Source organism: Bombus terrestris, chromosome 9 (assembly GCF_910591885.1).
Source record: "Bombus terrestris chromosome 9, iyBomTerr1.2, whole genome shotgun sequence".
Taxonomy (NCBI): Eukaryota; Metazoa; Arthropoda; class Insecta; order Hymenoptera; family Apidae; genus Bombus; species Bombus terrestris.
In genome coordinates this window covers 7,484,896-7,501,051 of record NC_063277.1, presented here as the reverse complement: position 1 = coordinate 7,501,051, position 16,156 = coordinate 7,484,896, and the positions used below count along the sequence as shown (strand labels likewise).

The following is a 16,156-nucleotide window of genomic DNA, read 5'->3' as shown; positions in this document are numbered from 1 at the left end:
TGACATTTCTTAAATATCGCTGTACGGACGCGTTCTTATTGGAAGACGTGCTCTTTGTCGCTCCCTTGCTTTTCCCTCTTTTTTTCTCTCTTTCATTCGAGTCTCTCTTCTTTCGATGTGAATGTTGAAACTGGTCCCACACGTGGGAACCTGTGCCACATGGAGTGCCGTCCTCGGCACACATGCTTCGGAGAAAAGCAAACGAAGGCGACGCGACGGTCGATGACCCTCCGAAAAGTATCTCGTTCGAGAAGAGGACCGCGTTTATTGTCCTACGATTAATGGACCTCCCAAGACCGCCGGCTACAGACGACTTCGGCCCTCGCGGTTTTCTTCGTCGCCTTCGGCCTCTTCTTTCCAACGGATTTTCGATCGTCGTAATTGCAGCGGTTCTTGCGAACTCCGAGTACCGCCTTTGGAAAAGTTTGGAAATTTTGCACAGCGTCACTGTTTATCCATTAAAATTGAAGAAATTGTGAGAAATTGAAGGATGAAGATATTGTATAACGTGAGTGAGTGATGTGATGTGTATAAAATAAAGCATGTATTTTCTAGCGTTATTTATTTTCATTTATTGGCTTCGTTTTTCTAATTCCTATGAATTATGTAATTATAAATTTACATTTCTATGCATCTTTAGTTTGATAGAAGTTTGCTAGGAGTTTCATAGGTAATCAATAAAATTGTACTACGTACATCCATGTGTGCGTACAGTAGATATTTAAAAAGGAACGATATCATAATACAAGACAGAGCTTACCTCTTTTTGACAGTGAGTAATATATTTCTTTTAAATTGACAACCCAAAGACTCAGCCAAACTAGAAAAATATTCTGTTACTATTGAATCGTTGAGTAGTCAATAATTTTCCATCTCGGAAAAACTTTCCGATTTTGTAGTTCGTCGTAGATAGCGGCTGGAGTAAATATATTTCCAAAGATATTCGTAGCAAGATCTTCGTCGCTGATTGAAAATCGGCCGAACCAGCGAACACGCGAATATCGACGGATTCTCGAACGTCATACACCTCGGAACGAAATATTCATAGACACAGGGAAATAATGGCCGTCGCGAGACAATATATCGCAGAAATCCCTGTTCTTAGGGAGGGCCCCGAGAACGTCACATGCGCGAGCACTTCAACGGACTACTAATTCAGGCCGCGCCAATCAGCGCGCCATTTAATCAGATCGAAACAAAGAGCACTCTCATCTATTTCACTTTGCCTCCGCGTTGCGTTTCTGCAGTGGCACAAAAGTGTCCCGAACAAAGCACGAATTAGCATCGATGGTATTCTGCTCCCGTCGAAAAAAGAGGAGACCCCTGAAAGCTCCTCCGTTATGGAGGGGGCTAAAAGAGAGAGAGAGAGAGGGAGAGCGCGAGAAAAAGAGAGAGAGAGAGAGAGGGGGAACAAGTAAAGAGGGGTCGAACCTCGGGTATTCTCTTTCGCGACTCGTGTGTATGCTTCGAGTGTTTCCCGCCGCATATTGCACGTAGTACCTAGCGGGACTTAGAGCCGGTCGATATCTTAATAATAAATACAAGAGGGGTTCACCCTGATGGCTGGTTGGTGTGAGATTGAAGAAGGGGGCTGTGGGGAGGTGATTGGGGGAGGTGGTGGAACGGCGCCACGGTGTATCGGTGCGGTAAAGAGAGCCTGCGCTAGATAGGGTAGCAGAGCACGACGAAGGAACAGAGCGAAAAGGTGGGGTGAGAGAGCTTGAGAGAACGAGAAGAAGGAAAGGGAGAAGGAGGGGGTGGAGATCATTCGCACCTCGAGGTGTAATGAGAAAATTTGAAATATCACGACCGTCTCCTGCCTCCTGCCACCAGCCAAAAAAATATAACACTGCCGCTAGTCATAAACGGCTGATCCAAACCCCGTGCCACCTTTCCACCACCCCCTCTGTTGCCACGCGGGAGATTATAAAGACGGCTGGTGTAAGGTATTCCTCCCTTTCTTGCCACCATATAACGCCCCGGCCCTTGGTGTTCAACCGGGCAACCGCGATTCTACATACATGTTCACAGTCCTTTGCTTACGACCACCGATCGATTTACTTCCCCGTATCGATCGACAGAAATTCTTAGGGAGAGTTTGTAGTTGTACAAATATGGGTTCGAAGGGTCACCGGATGGTTTAAAATAGATATTTCGCATATAATTCCTCTGCAGTGGAACGGAAAGCTGGATATGGTTTTTCAAAGCTGTTTAATGTCTCGTTGTCTGTTTGAAATGTAATTCACGTATAATAACATATAGTGTATAAAGCGAAACATAGTTTGGACGTATACATTGTATAGACAGTTTCGATTTCCTATTAGCCTAAAATGCTGGCGTTACGTTCAAAAGCCATATACTTCTAAACGATTTTCAAATGTTACATTCGCATACACGTCTAACGCTTACTGGAAATTCTAGCATGACGTGTCTACATCAAAGCTCTTGCGATTACGATATACATGGTAAGGATATCAAATATCTTTTTAGGTTTCAAGCACTGTTCGCGAATTTGTAGCAGACAGCGTTTGCAAGAAAAGCGAAAAAAATAGAATGATCGTAAAATGTTCTTGAACGTCTTGCGTAATAATCGCGATCGCGTAAAAATATTTCGCGAGGATCGACTATCGAGACTTGGCCGTTGAGACTCGTGTATTTTAAAACGACGCACAATAGTCGGACATTACTGCGGCATGTCAAAGGTCAGACATAGGAAGTCGCGACTAGCTGGATCACGCGAATCTGGAAACGAAACCAAAGGCGTAGTAAAACACGTCGTAAAGGTAAACGATGCATTTCATGTTAATTAGATATTCGTTTTAGCTGCTAGTATAAATTGCTTTATTTAGCTGCTGCGGCTTTCCTTTTATTTCGAAAAAGTATAGAGGGGAATAGCGTGGCACACGATCGTTAAAATTCATTTCAATGAGAACGAGTATCATGGAAACGCCTCTAGTAACGTCTCGGCATGAATGCGTGTTTTATGGTTTAAAAGAAAAAAAAAAAAAAAAAAGGAAAGAACACTCGAGGTGAAAGCACGTGCGAGGTATTCGAAAATAAATTTCCAAATGAGAGAATAAATCAAAGAAGTGTATCTTGTATATCGTAGTTCGACGTCGTTACGCTCGTTTGATGTGCAAAGAGTTCCATTATAGTGATAAAGCAGATGCGTGCATACACAATTTTAATTTGATAATTGCTTAACATGTACTTATGTAGATTATGGAGAAAATTGTACGGTACACATTGTTTTTAAATGATCTGATAATGAGATAATTCATTCAAATTTGACAAGTGGTTTGCTTGTAATTATTGTACATCTGTTGTTTCTATATGGCTGATTTACATTTATTCTAATTAAGGTTCATATTGCTTCAATGAGTGATCAGTATCGTGTCTCGTTAATCTTCAATTATGAATTTTTAGAAACATTTTAATTATATGTTTAATTATATCAAAAATTGGAGTTCAATTATGTAACAGTTATAACAAATATTTGAAAAGTACTATTCGTGTATTTTCTTAATATTTTATATATAATTAATATAATAAATTACACACGGTTAATACCTCCATACTCGATAGACATACTCAATTTTCTATTAATTACAAGAAATTGCTATCAAGGAAACACAATTTGTTTAAGAAACCTTTTTTTCGTTACATCTATCAATTATTCGAAAAATATACCTATAATACGATCAATTCTTCGCGATTGACACATTTATTACTTACAAAATCTCTTCACGATGTCGATGTACTTTCAATGCTTCTTAACCAACTACATATATACTTTATTTCAATCAAACCGGATTACAACAAAAAAGAACAAATTCTATATATAATCGATCGAATGGAAAAGCATAAGCCCGAAAGAATTTAGAACCGCCAGGGGATTTAAATTGAAAATAAACGATTAAAAATTAATCAAAAAAGCAGTATCGATCTCCCGCTTTTCTTTTCCTCGCGCTTCTCACAATATTCAGAGTGAAGTGATACTGGGGTGCAGGTCGCATCGAAATACACACGCATCGATCCAACCGGAATTCCCGATGCCTCTCGCGCATTAGTCAACCGTCACGAAATAAATGGTAGAAAAGAACGGGACACGCTGATGATTCGGGCCAGGGCGTAAAAATAGAAATACGCGCGGCGGGGTGGGTGCGCGAGCCGCGAGGGAGGCTGATCTATTCGGGATATTCCGCCGGCAGGGCACAAAGAATGCTCGGCGTTTGACGGGCTACGACACCGCGCGTCGCCAGCTGCGACACTCGCATGCCGTGCACTCGCAAACGTTCTCGAATCACGCTTATACGTTGGCTATACCAACATGCTACGAGTGCTCATTGACGATTGCCCGTTTCCTTTCTGAATTCCGTCAGATTACTCAAACTTGACGGAAAGATGGAGAAAATGTAGAATATGCAGATACGATGACTTTAAGTAGAATTGACTTTAAGAGACATTTAGGTAGATTTTGACTTTTCTGGACAGACGTACTTCTATTTGCGTATAGTCAATGTACGAAGATGTTTATATGTAGAAGTGCGAAGAATTTTCTATGTATACTGTACGTTTTATGCCGAGATGACTAAGAACCGTTTTATCGTTGCTTTGTATTAGGTTGTCCAAAACGTTCCTTTCGTTTTATGAGGAAATAATAAACGCACACCTTTTTTTGTTTTGTATTATTTTGTCGAATTACGTACGATCCAGTTTTTTCTGCTGAGATAAACACCGCGACATTTCACAGACTTGGTTTCACGTTTGTATAAAGGTGTACTGTTGTAAAAAACACGTTTGCAAAAGAAAACCTTTTTCCAGACAACCTAATAGATTGGGAAGTAAATTTGAGTAAAAGCAATGGTGTTTTATAAGATGTACAAGGACCATATTTGTATAATTCATTTCCTGTGAAAATGTCCATAAATTAATAAATTTTTTGCAAACTTACATTATAATATAATTGTTATTATGGTTTTGAATATAAATATGTGACAATGTAAGGCACAGAGATTGATGATAGATTTTCTTCGACGGTGATTCTTTATTGCGAAAAATGTTATTTTTCAACGTTCTTTATAGACATATCTACCTATCTAAATTTGAAATATTTGTCGTTATACTGGACATAAGTAACAACTTGAGCTTATGTTACTTTCTTCTTGTGCTTCTATAAATGTACTATAATATCAGGAACACTACCGCTTTCTTGCAGTCTATACTACTTACGTTCGGCTTTTGTATTACGGATCATTTCTAATCATCTAATTGCGTATAGTTTTATTAATTCCTTAGTCAACTGTCGCGAAAACACATATCTAAAATTTGTATAAAATTCACTGCACGAAACTTGAGGATCAATTTCCATTCAAATACTTAGCAAGCTCGGGTTATATTAAAGTTACATAGCTGTATACCTACATAGGTAGTTACATTAAACTAAATCAATCGTTATATCAACGTCATTCTGAAATTATAATTTTTCCGAGGCCAATAGTAATTTAACAACAAGCCTAGAATCACAATCGTGTTGGAAAACGAACAATCATGAGTTGCGTATCGTATTTGGGAATCGTATTGAGAAAACGAGTAACCAAGAAAAAAAGAATTTTCTTATCTATAAATCTCAAATGCTGCAAGAATCGGCGACGCTTCCTTTTCTCAAGAAAAACTTAGTCGAAAACGGAAAAAGATTTGAATTACAAATGCCGTGTGGCGGCCACGAGGATACACGAAACCGTGGCCGCGAAATTACAACGAATTACGGGGCTTAATTACACGACACAGCGAAGTCTTTGAACGGGCAGAAAACGTGGAAACAAGCATTAACACGACAGAAACCGATCGATGCCCTGGTAGTTGATCCGAAAGTGCGTGACCACCCGGCCTAAAAGCAGCCCCGAAGCAGGTTCTTGCACACGCGGGCAACGTGCAATGAGCCGCGATTCCGTATATCGAATCGGTGAGTGGCGATCGATCGATGCTCAGAACGCCGTGCAACTCGGATAACCGTCAATTTGCGAAGGGGTGTAAGACGAGCGTCGGGCCCAAGACGAAACGCCTTGTCGTGATCGAAACTTCACCTCCCCTTCTCACTCTGTCAGGGTCGAAAGGCGAGTACGTAATAGGCGCTGTCTGACGATCGAACCGAACAGGCTCCTGCTTTCTATCAATCCTGCGAATTTTCTTTGTCAAGCGATGTCATAGACGAAAAACGAACGTGATCTCTGTCGCGTTGAATTATTGTATTTCGCAAAATATCTGTGTTAACGCGTTCGACTCTGATACAAGTCAGCAGTCACGGCAAAATCTGTTATATTTTTTTATTTCTTTCATATGGGAACGGATATTCAATTCTGTACACTGTCAATCAATCACATATTATTTAAATCGTTTCTGTCGTTTCGTTTTGCTATTGAATATGTGTGCTCGGTTTCCTTTTCAAATATTGAAAAAAATGTTGATAGAATGTTCGCGATGGAGATATGAAGTTGAAAGATGCGAAAGTGTACATATACGATATGCGAAACCATGCGATACATCCAAACTATAGTAGTTATAATATTTAGTGGATGAAACGTATCTTTCTTCAGGTTTCATACTTTAACGCATATTGCCAAAGGTACGAATTTGCATGAACAAGCTCAGTGCGATCATAACGTTAGTCGTATCCCTAATGTTTTTCACGAAACTTCTTATCATCTATGAATTATGATCATACGTTCGAACAATTGTCAACGTTCAAAACCATTCTTATCCAGCTACAATTAATTCATAATACGTTGTACAGGTGGAAGAAAAGGGACGTTTCGCGTCTCCTTATTTTCCACGTTAATATCGGCTGCGACAATGGAACATTTAATGGCAATATTTCATAGGCAATCTATTAGAAATCAACGATCGTTGAAGCAATCATATCGATTGATACGAAGGAGGAAGAGAATCAAGGAGGAAGCATCTGAAAGCCTTGAAATGAATCGAAAGAGCGGAAGAACTGCTCGAGTTTCCCGTAATCCCATAACTTAAATTTCTTAACAGCCGATTGTTGATAGAACAACGACAAAAGCAACGTCGTTAGGAACGTTCAAAGAAGCCATTATCTTCCAACGACTTCCGCCGCTAATGTGACGATCGCGGACGGACGATCTTTATCGGCGATCTTCTCGATCCTCTTCATCAGCCTTATATAGCTACGCTGACGTTGCTCCCCCACTTTTCCAAACGACTCGTGACAAATACACAGGATGAGCCTCGACAGCCTATCGATACTTCGTCCGCCATTCCGATGAACGTGCATCGTGCACTCGGATATGTATTTATGCTTCCCGTATCATTTCGTAATTATCGATAACATCGTCAAGGCTTTTTGCAGGAAACAATGGGTCATTACTATAGCTGTCTCGTACTTCGTCTCGACGACCACTGTCTCTCTTTTTGTCGTTTCGATGTCGGCTACTGTGGTCGTCTTCCTTTTTTCTTTTTACGATCTTCTCTCTTTAATAGTCGAACCACCGGATGACTAGTGGATGTACATTTCGATTGTTCGAAATTTTCGTTTACGACTTTACGCTGCGAAACGCTTTTCATATTCAACTTTGAACGTTTAGGATATATCTACTATCCTTTTTTTTTTCTTTTCATTTCATATATGAAGTTGAAAATATCTTATTTCTACTATTTCTACGTGTCACACGACAGAATATTTGAATTATTTACGTTAACCTTCCGATCAATAGCTACTAGTACCATAAATGAAATGTAGGATTTGTATACCGCGATAAATGGGAAATTATGGTAAATGAGATCGCGAAGGCTAATATTTTGGAATAATATATAATTATTTGTAATTCATCGATAAGTGGTAAAGCCGGATATCGGAAATATTCTACGATCGTCGGCCAAAGTTTTAGTATAGAAATTGACATCTCTAACAGTTGTGTAGAATCCATTTCTATACACAGGTTGCATTCGATATTCTCTTATAACTTTGTAATCTGTATTATGTTTCCTTATAAATCTGTGCACTATACTACCGTTCGGCTGGAAATATCAGAAGTATCTTGCATAATCACAGAATTAGAAATTAACCGACGTGAAGTACAATTTTAGTCCTTGTAGACATAGATGCAACGTAACATATCTTGAATGCAAATGTGACAATGAATTTCCGGAGGAATAAATTCCTACGTCCTCGATACAGTAAATTCAGGTAACGGATCGTTGAAAAAAGATGCGTTCACTTGCCAGTATATCGACAACGATTGAACGCAATTGGCTTCATGAAGAAAGAAAAATATGGAAAGAGAAAAAAGTCGAACTCGTACGCTCAAAGAGAATTATAGGAAATATATGCGGGTCGTGAACGAGCATGTTATAGGATGGTCGTATGCACGATTCCGTGTTGCCGTACAATTTCAAATCGAAGAGAAGTTAGCGTCGGTGTTTCGCGGAACGATCGATCGATGCTTCGATGCATCGAGTAAAAACTGACGTGGACTTGTTGCCTATTAGTCCGCGCGGCCTTCTCGATATTTTACCGAATTCGCAATTACTTTAATTGCTTCCAGATGTCAATTAATGACTTTAGCATATGCCGTTGCTGTACAGATTGGCCGAATAGACGAAGCACTGGAGTGGGATCAGGACGCATGTGTTTGCCATTACGACACCGCGATGATTTTATCATCTTTGAGAACGTTTCCGTGATTCCTCTTTAGCCTTCTAGTGTTACTCGTATCGAAAATATATCGATATTCAACAAGCTAAAAATACGAACTCGTAGTAGTTATTATTAGAAAAACATGTTTCTACTCCTACATTTTACAGAAGCTCATACAGTGTCCTAAGAATATATCTTTATATCTAAATCTCTAAAATTTGTATGAGTACTTATGAATTGATAGTGATTGAATTAAACGAAATAAATATAGCTCATGTGTCGATTAATTATTTGCCAAGTATTTCCAGCAAGATTCGCGAAATAGTAAATTTAGACACTAATTTCAACTTATCCCAAACCCTCTATGAATAGGTAATTTGATTAATCGACAGAATTCCATTTGTGTATATATTTGTCGTAGCATGACAAAATAGCGTACTAAGAAGATGGTTAAAAATTCTTTTATCAAGATTAAACCAATTAAACTACATATATTTGTTTTCAAATCGGTTTCCTAAATAATTTCTTTCTCTTAGTTAAACTATCCTTGTGGCAAGCCGGTGATACCAATTTTAATTACACATTGAGTAGAAATTAAATAATCTTATAAGTACGTAAGTGCAGAGGTTTTAATTTGCTGTTTGATTTGATTGCAGAGGGCGACATTGGCGGAAAAGGAAGTTTCTGCATTGAAGGAGCAACTTGCCGCGGCAAATGATGGGAATTCGAAGACTGAGGGACATAAATTGTCTCAGACTCCACAGGCAAGTGATCAGCAGCAGGTACACGATGCCAGCAATCCCAGGAGGACGCCGAACAGCAACCTGGAACAGGAACTGCAAGCGAAGGACAAAGAGGTGAGTCTCGTATTTTAACGTTTCTAAAGTTTCCCTGCATCTCGCTCAAATCGTCAAATTAATTACGATACAATGAAAACTAAACCTGACTAAAATTCGAAAGATTTTAATATTAAACTCGGGTGAAGATGTTCATAGGATTGAGAATCTTTTGGTTTGGCGAAAATCTTTGGCGAAAAAGGATAATTTACAGAAAAATGTAGTCGATCCGAGACTGTCTTTCAAAGAGGCTCGCATTAACGCAATCAATTTGACGCGAAAGGAATTACAGGTGGACGAAATCTCGAAATAAACTTGTACGATTGTTGATTAATTATCGAAAATGGCTCGCGAGTGCATCTCGAATTTGAAGCGTTTTAACGGTTAAATACGCTGGCTTTTTCATCTGTAAAAACGGCACACGGAAGCGAGTGCATCGAGCTTCTCACACCGATACAACACCGTGTAATTCCGTTGAACTGTTGCACACAGAGATTTGCGCCGCGTGCGCGTTGAACTGAATGACTGACGTACTCGATAGAGCACGTGGTGGCCCTCCCTCACCCCTTCGTTCGCCCTCGTCTCTCTTTCTCTCTCTCTCTCGATCACTCTATCCCCTACCCTTCTCTTTCTCTCTCACCCTTCACTGTTTTCTCTGCGGATCGTACGCACGAAGCACGCGCACACCAGTCGGTGAAATTCACCCCCGAGTGCACTTCACCTTCCCGATTCGCGATAAACGCCTGGAATCACGCTTTCGGTACGCAAAGTGTGACTAATGGCAGTCGACGAACCGACGGAATTGGTAATGAAAGAAGATCATAAATAGGAAACGCGGTATCGATGAATATTCATCCGGTCGGGGTTGGGCCGAGGTTGGGAATCATTTGGATTTTGACGAAGACGGTTTGACATACGCTCTATGGGTATATCAAGAGCCACGATGAATCGACTGCCTACCTTGCTTTCCTTTTCATCGATTCTACCTATGAATTCGTGACAAATTGACGATCAGAGAATCTTTAACGTGCATAAATTGCTTTGTTTTGTTGTGTGTCTGTACGTCGACCTTAATTGAACGATTGTGTGTTCAAGGAAAAGGGTATAAATGAATTTGTTTGAGAAATTGATATTCTGTACGTATAATTTTTCAGTATATATCCTATCTGTTTTCTTGTATTCGTATGTAATGTATCCGTGCAAAGAGTAATTCGAAATTATTCTTTATTTATCTGATAGAGAACAGTACTTCGTTAATACATCATATTATTCGGAAGTTTTACTAACAGGTTAATATTTCAACGAATGAATTAAAAACGCACTGTTACTTTACTATTATGGTATATTATAATCAAGCAATACCTTATCAGAGACCGTAAAGCGGCTGTTTTTTAAAGCGTAGTATAACACTATGATATTTTATTAAGGTAGACTGCTGCGATGCAAGCCTCTCCTAAACTGCATTCCGTCGCGTTAAAATCCTCGTAAAGTCTTCCCACGGACTCTTAAAATAACATTCCATTGTTATATACCATCTAGAAGATCCTTCTACGAAATCGTCTCATTTTCTACTAACATTCCACCAAACTATATAATGTACCAAATATCGCTCTATTAAAATACATATACGAAATTCTCCACAATATAACGAAACGCGTGTCAATTAAAAATTCATTACAAAATTCATCTATACCATATATCGTTCGCATAACTGCTCTCCGCGTTTGCAAGTCTACGGATTTGCTCTATTTTTCAGTAACATTCTACAAAACCATACGCTTTACAAAATTCCGCTTCGTCCAAGAAGCGTACGTAAAATTCAACATAAGAAAATGTATTTCGGTGGACAAAAATTCATCATCATACATCCGAATCTTTGAAAGTCTGGTTGGAAGCAGATTACCAACTGGAAAAAATCGAACCGCGCCTAATTCCACCGTCAGCAAGGGGGTCTCGAGTTTCGCGGCTGTTGCAGCCCTCGAGAAAAAAAGGACACAAAGTGGTCAAACCCTTGAGCGACGGTTTACGGATCGGAGTCTTGTAAGAACCTCTCGCGGGCCACGAGAAGGGTGCATAATGCGAGCGGCACGAGGGCGGGAGAACCGAGTCCTTTAAACAAAGGCGAAAACACTTAAAAGCTTCGTTGCCGGTGGTGAGAAGGTAAGCGCGCGCGCGCGCGCGCGAACACCAGAAAGGAGTGATAAAAACACCGCTAAGAGTTCAATAAGTATCCTGCTTAGGGCCAATAATGCTGCCACCCCTTTTCCACCCTCGTCCGCCCCAGCTACCACTTTGCACTGGCTGCTCTGGTATTCCCGTTTCGAAGGAAATCGTTCGCTTCAGCCCGAGTTGTAATCTCGAAGCTCGATAATCCAACCGCCCTCCCCCCGCCATTCTTTTTTCTCTCCCCTTCGCCGATTCTCGAAGGGTAACCGGAACAACCCCTTACCACCGAACGCGGCAACGACGCCTTTTCACGGATAAGAATTTGCTTCGCGGACAATGTCTTTATTGAGAAGCCATCGCGCGCGACAGGGATGATTTTTATTATTCCCCGATTAAGGGGTGGAAGTCGGTAGATGACGGGATGCTACGCTGGCCCCGGATGATAATGAGGAGTAAATAATGCGACAATGTAGCCGAGGAAAGGAATAGTTCGATTATCTTCGCTGGAGATGAATCGTTGGCAGGCTCGTGCTATCGAGGGACTGGGTTTATGGTTACCAAGCGAGGAAATCAATTGATAGGGATGAAAGAGACGTTGTTTTGCACGATGAATTTCAGACCATTTATTTAGATAGGGGATAGCTTCCGTGATCTTCGTTTTTCTTCCTTTTAATTTATATACAAGACATTTCGGAATTAATGGTATATAATCTGTACGAAGGAATTTGTCGTAAAGATGAGGCACATTTCTTGCTGCAAACTTTAGTTTTGAGCAAATCGATGTTGCTTACGCTTCTTCGACGATTTTTAAGTAGAGACCAGCGATGTGTAACGTACAATCTTCTAATACGTAATATACAACTTCTTTGAAAGTTAGAACAAGTTTCCAAAGGAATTATCTATTCCTAACTCGCAATGAAATGAAATTGGTTTCCTCAAAATCTTTCTAGAAATAAAAAGAAAACTGTCTAAACAATTAATGGTCGGTAATAAGGAATTTTGTTACAATTAGAACATCACAATCGACCATTGTTTAACAGCTATTCTTATCGGCAGAGCATCTTATAGAAATCAGAATGGAAATCAGCTAAATGCTTTCTACCGTGGCGACTGGCGTATTTGAGTTATAAATATCACGAAGTCATCATTTTATATCGGGGACATTCGAGACCAACATTTTTCGATTGTTTACGGTATCGGCCACAAAAACCGGATTCCTTTGATCTGTCTCCGACGAAACATATAGTTATTACAAAAAAAAAAAAGAAAAGAAAAAGGAGGGATAAGAAAGAAGAAGACGAGAATTTTTCTTGAAACGTAGTTGTAAAATTCTCGACTCGAACTTTATTTATTATCTCTAAAAATCCCAAGTAATATTTGCAGTAAATATTTCTCTGGAATTTGAAACGTTTTCTTTTCTCCGATTACACGTATACATACAGTTATTTCTTAGAACAGATAGATAGCACTTTTGAAAGACGAAGGAATTTTGTTTTTCGTTATTACCGACTTGGATTCGATATTACTTTCTAACGAATATTGGAGCAAACACGTTACGTATCTGTACGATTCAATCATAAATTTGTCATACAGCGGAGGCAAACGATTCGTTGATGACGTTCAAGATCATTTGCTTTTCATCCATAGAGGACACAGCGATAAATAAATTTATTATCGTACCGTAAATTTCAAACACCTCGAGTGACGGTCGATATGGCGCTTTCACATTTTGGAAAAATCACGGCCGGTATCATAAGAAATTGATAGCGTTGCCACATAACTGAGATAAAAGGGCAAAGATTGCTAAATCAGTGATCACATGCTAGATAACGATCCAGTTTAATATGCAGTTACGAATCAGTATCAATTCAACGCTTATGCGTCGTTTCACTGGAATCAAGTGGTAGTGAGAAAAATAAATATTTTACTTAAGCCCGTTGCGAAATAAACCTGATGGAATTAAGTATCGTATTCAACAGAATAATTTAGTAAATTATATAGACAGTTACAGATCGTATCCAACAATACTCACTCTAGAACTCACTCCGGAATTGTAATCAACTTCTAAACGCTACGCTGTATCAAATATATTATCTGAAGATTGTATTTCGTACTCTTAAGTGGTACTCGTAACTTTTATTTATTAAATCGTTTTCTTATACAAATTAATCTTATTACTTTATGGTGTACACATACTCTTTTGTTCAGATTTTTTACAGTTCAAAATACGAGTTATGCGCATCTTAATTGTAGTTTTTCACCGTATGATCAACACTTGTATTAGGTTACAATACATTTGCAAATAGAATACGTACCTTGTTACTTTCCTCCTTTGTTACCTTTGACTTCGATCTGGCTTACTTATTACAGATAATAAAACCTTATGATAGAATACAGCGAATTTATCGTCGAACAAAGAAAATCGAACGCAAAGGAAAAATTATAGTTTCCATTTAACATCAGTGATTTTAGAAATTATATTAAAAAGTTCGTGCAAGAAAAATCCTTTGATAAATATATTTGATCACTCACAAAGAACAGACAAACAAAATACTTGGCGCATTTTCATCCTAATCGAACAAGCAATTTGGAATACCGAGTATAAAAAGAATTCTCGTTTCTGTCACCGGTAATCTTCTGAATTAAAAAAGAAAATCTTCCAACCAAGAATACCACGACAGATACATTTGGTCATGCACGAAGACTTCAGAGCATACCGAATTACCTTAACGCCTCGCGTAATTTCATTTAAGTCGGTGTAATTCTTATTTGAACGAATTTACCACGGATCAGGATGGTAATTAACTCCCCGCAAGTTCGTTTGGCGGGGCGTCGCGGATGATTGACAGGGTTGTTCGCGACACGACGCAGCCATGTCTTTGATCTGTTCCGGGGAAAAGAATCGCGAGATCAAGGACAGGTCGTCCTAGGAGGAAAAGGGTTCGCAATTAGACCGCTAACGACTTTGTTTCTCGGTTTCGCGGCACGTTTCACGCGAGGCGAAGAGTCTGGTACCGTGGGGAGATGAAAGAGAGACAACGCGCCGCCGATGCCAACACAAATACGCTCGGCGAGTGTTTCAAAACACGTTGGCTAATGTACCCAGAGCGATAGATCAAGAAATAACCGAGAACGCTATTCGCACTTATGCTAGGCCGGACGATCTTTTGCGGCGACCAGACTTCCTGCTTCGCCAGGGCGGCCTCTTCAGCACGGCTCGGTGAAGGGTGTTATTTTTCTCGCTCAAGTATTTTAGACAAACTATCATCAACATGTGTCTTCTCTTTCTCTCTTTCCTTTCTGATGTTTGTTTCCATCGATAGCTGAACGGCGAAGATGTGGAAATTCTTTTCGAAATATTTCTTCAGTGTCTTTGTACAAATGGTTGACTTTTTCTTTTTATCGTATTTGTCAGTTTGATTAAAAGAAGTACGCGTTATGTATTTGGACTTGTTTAGCAATGAAGTGAAATGATAAAAAAAAAAATGATAAACATGTAAATCGTTTTTCACTTTATTTTACTTTATTTATTATTTTGGCTTTATTTATATTATTATAATAATTTGTACAAAACTTTTAACACAAATTCATTGATATATCTTATTACAGAGTTAATATTTCAGAATTGTTTTACTAACTACGATAAATTAACCGCTCATTTACTTATACTATACGTCTCAATTAACGAAACCTAATCGTCATCTTGACAAGCCATTCATTCGTAACGAATTTCTTTAGTTTCACGATTCTCCAGATTTACTAGGAACACATTATTACTCCGAAACTATATAATATAATATTATACATTACGTATATTCATTAGTATCGTTAATTTTTTCGAACAACACGTAAGATCTCAAATTTGTTTTAAAACTACGGTGTCTTAAAACTTTTCCTAAAACTATTTCTCCAAATATCTATAAGTACAAAACTCATCACCATTTCCTTACAATTTGCATTCTCCGACACCAATTGTAGGAATCAACGAGTTACACGAAACTTCCCTCGAGAACAAATCCAATCACTTCATTCATTAATATCATCAATCTTTTCCAAGTCCAAATAGTCTCAGAAGTCCAAGTCTCGCATTTGCCTATGGGCTTTCTCAGAACTTTTGCAAAATCTCCAAATATCTCACAAAAGGTATAAATCTACTGTACCCACAATATATATCTACCAATATCCTTTTACGATAGACACCGAAATCAATATGAGCAGTAGGAATCGACGAAATACACGAAACCACGTGAACATTGACAAGCTTTCTCAATCCGAACGAGTGACGTTAAATCGAGCCAAAATCAAAAAATCTCCAAAATGGCAAATATTCGAGTGGCGTGATCCTTCGGCGGTTTTTATCGATAATTGCGATCGCCGGCGATCACGTGGACCGCGAAGCCATCGCGGAGACATCGACGACGCGGCCATGTCGTTTCTAACGCCAGTAGGCCGAGCATTCCCGCCACGATGTTACGGTATTTGTCCTGATACG

General features: G+C 39.2%; 1 protein-coding gene across 6 annotated transcripts in view; it reads left to right on the top strand.

The window, feature by feature from the left end:
* Window positions 1–16,156, top strand: part of LOC100649582 (homeobox protein cut) — a 168,575-nt gene that overhangs the window by 68,281 nt on the left and 84,138 nt on the right. For 5 of the 6 annotated variants that reach the window (XM_048408597.1, XM_048408595.1, XM_048408596.1 and 2 more), the window contains exon 3: window positions 9,319–9,519. The exons of the other annotated variant lie outside the window; for it this stretch is intronic. In XM_048408597.1, the coding sequence (XP_048264554.1) occupies window positions 9,319–9,519 (201 nt within the window). The remainder of the gene's footprint in view (window positions 1–9,318; window positions 9,520–16,156) is intronic. 6 annotated transcript variants of the gene reach the window in all.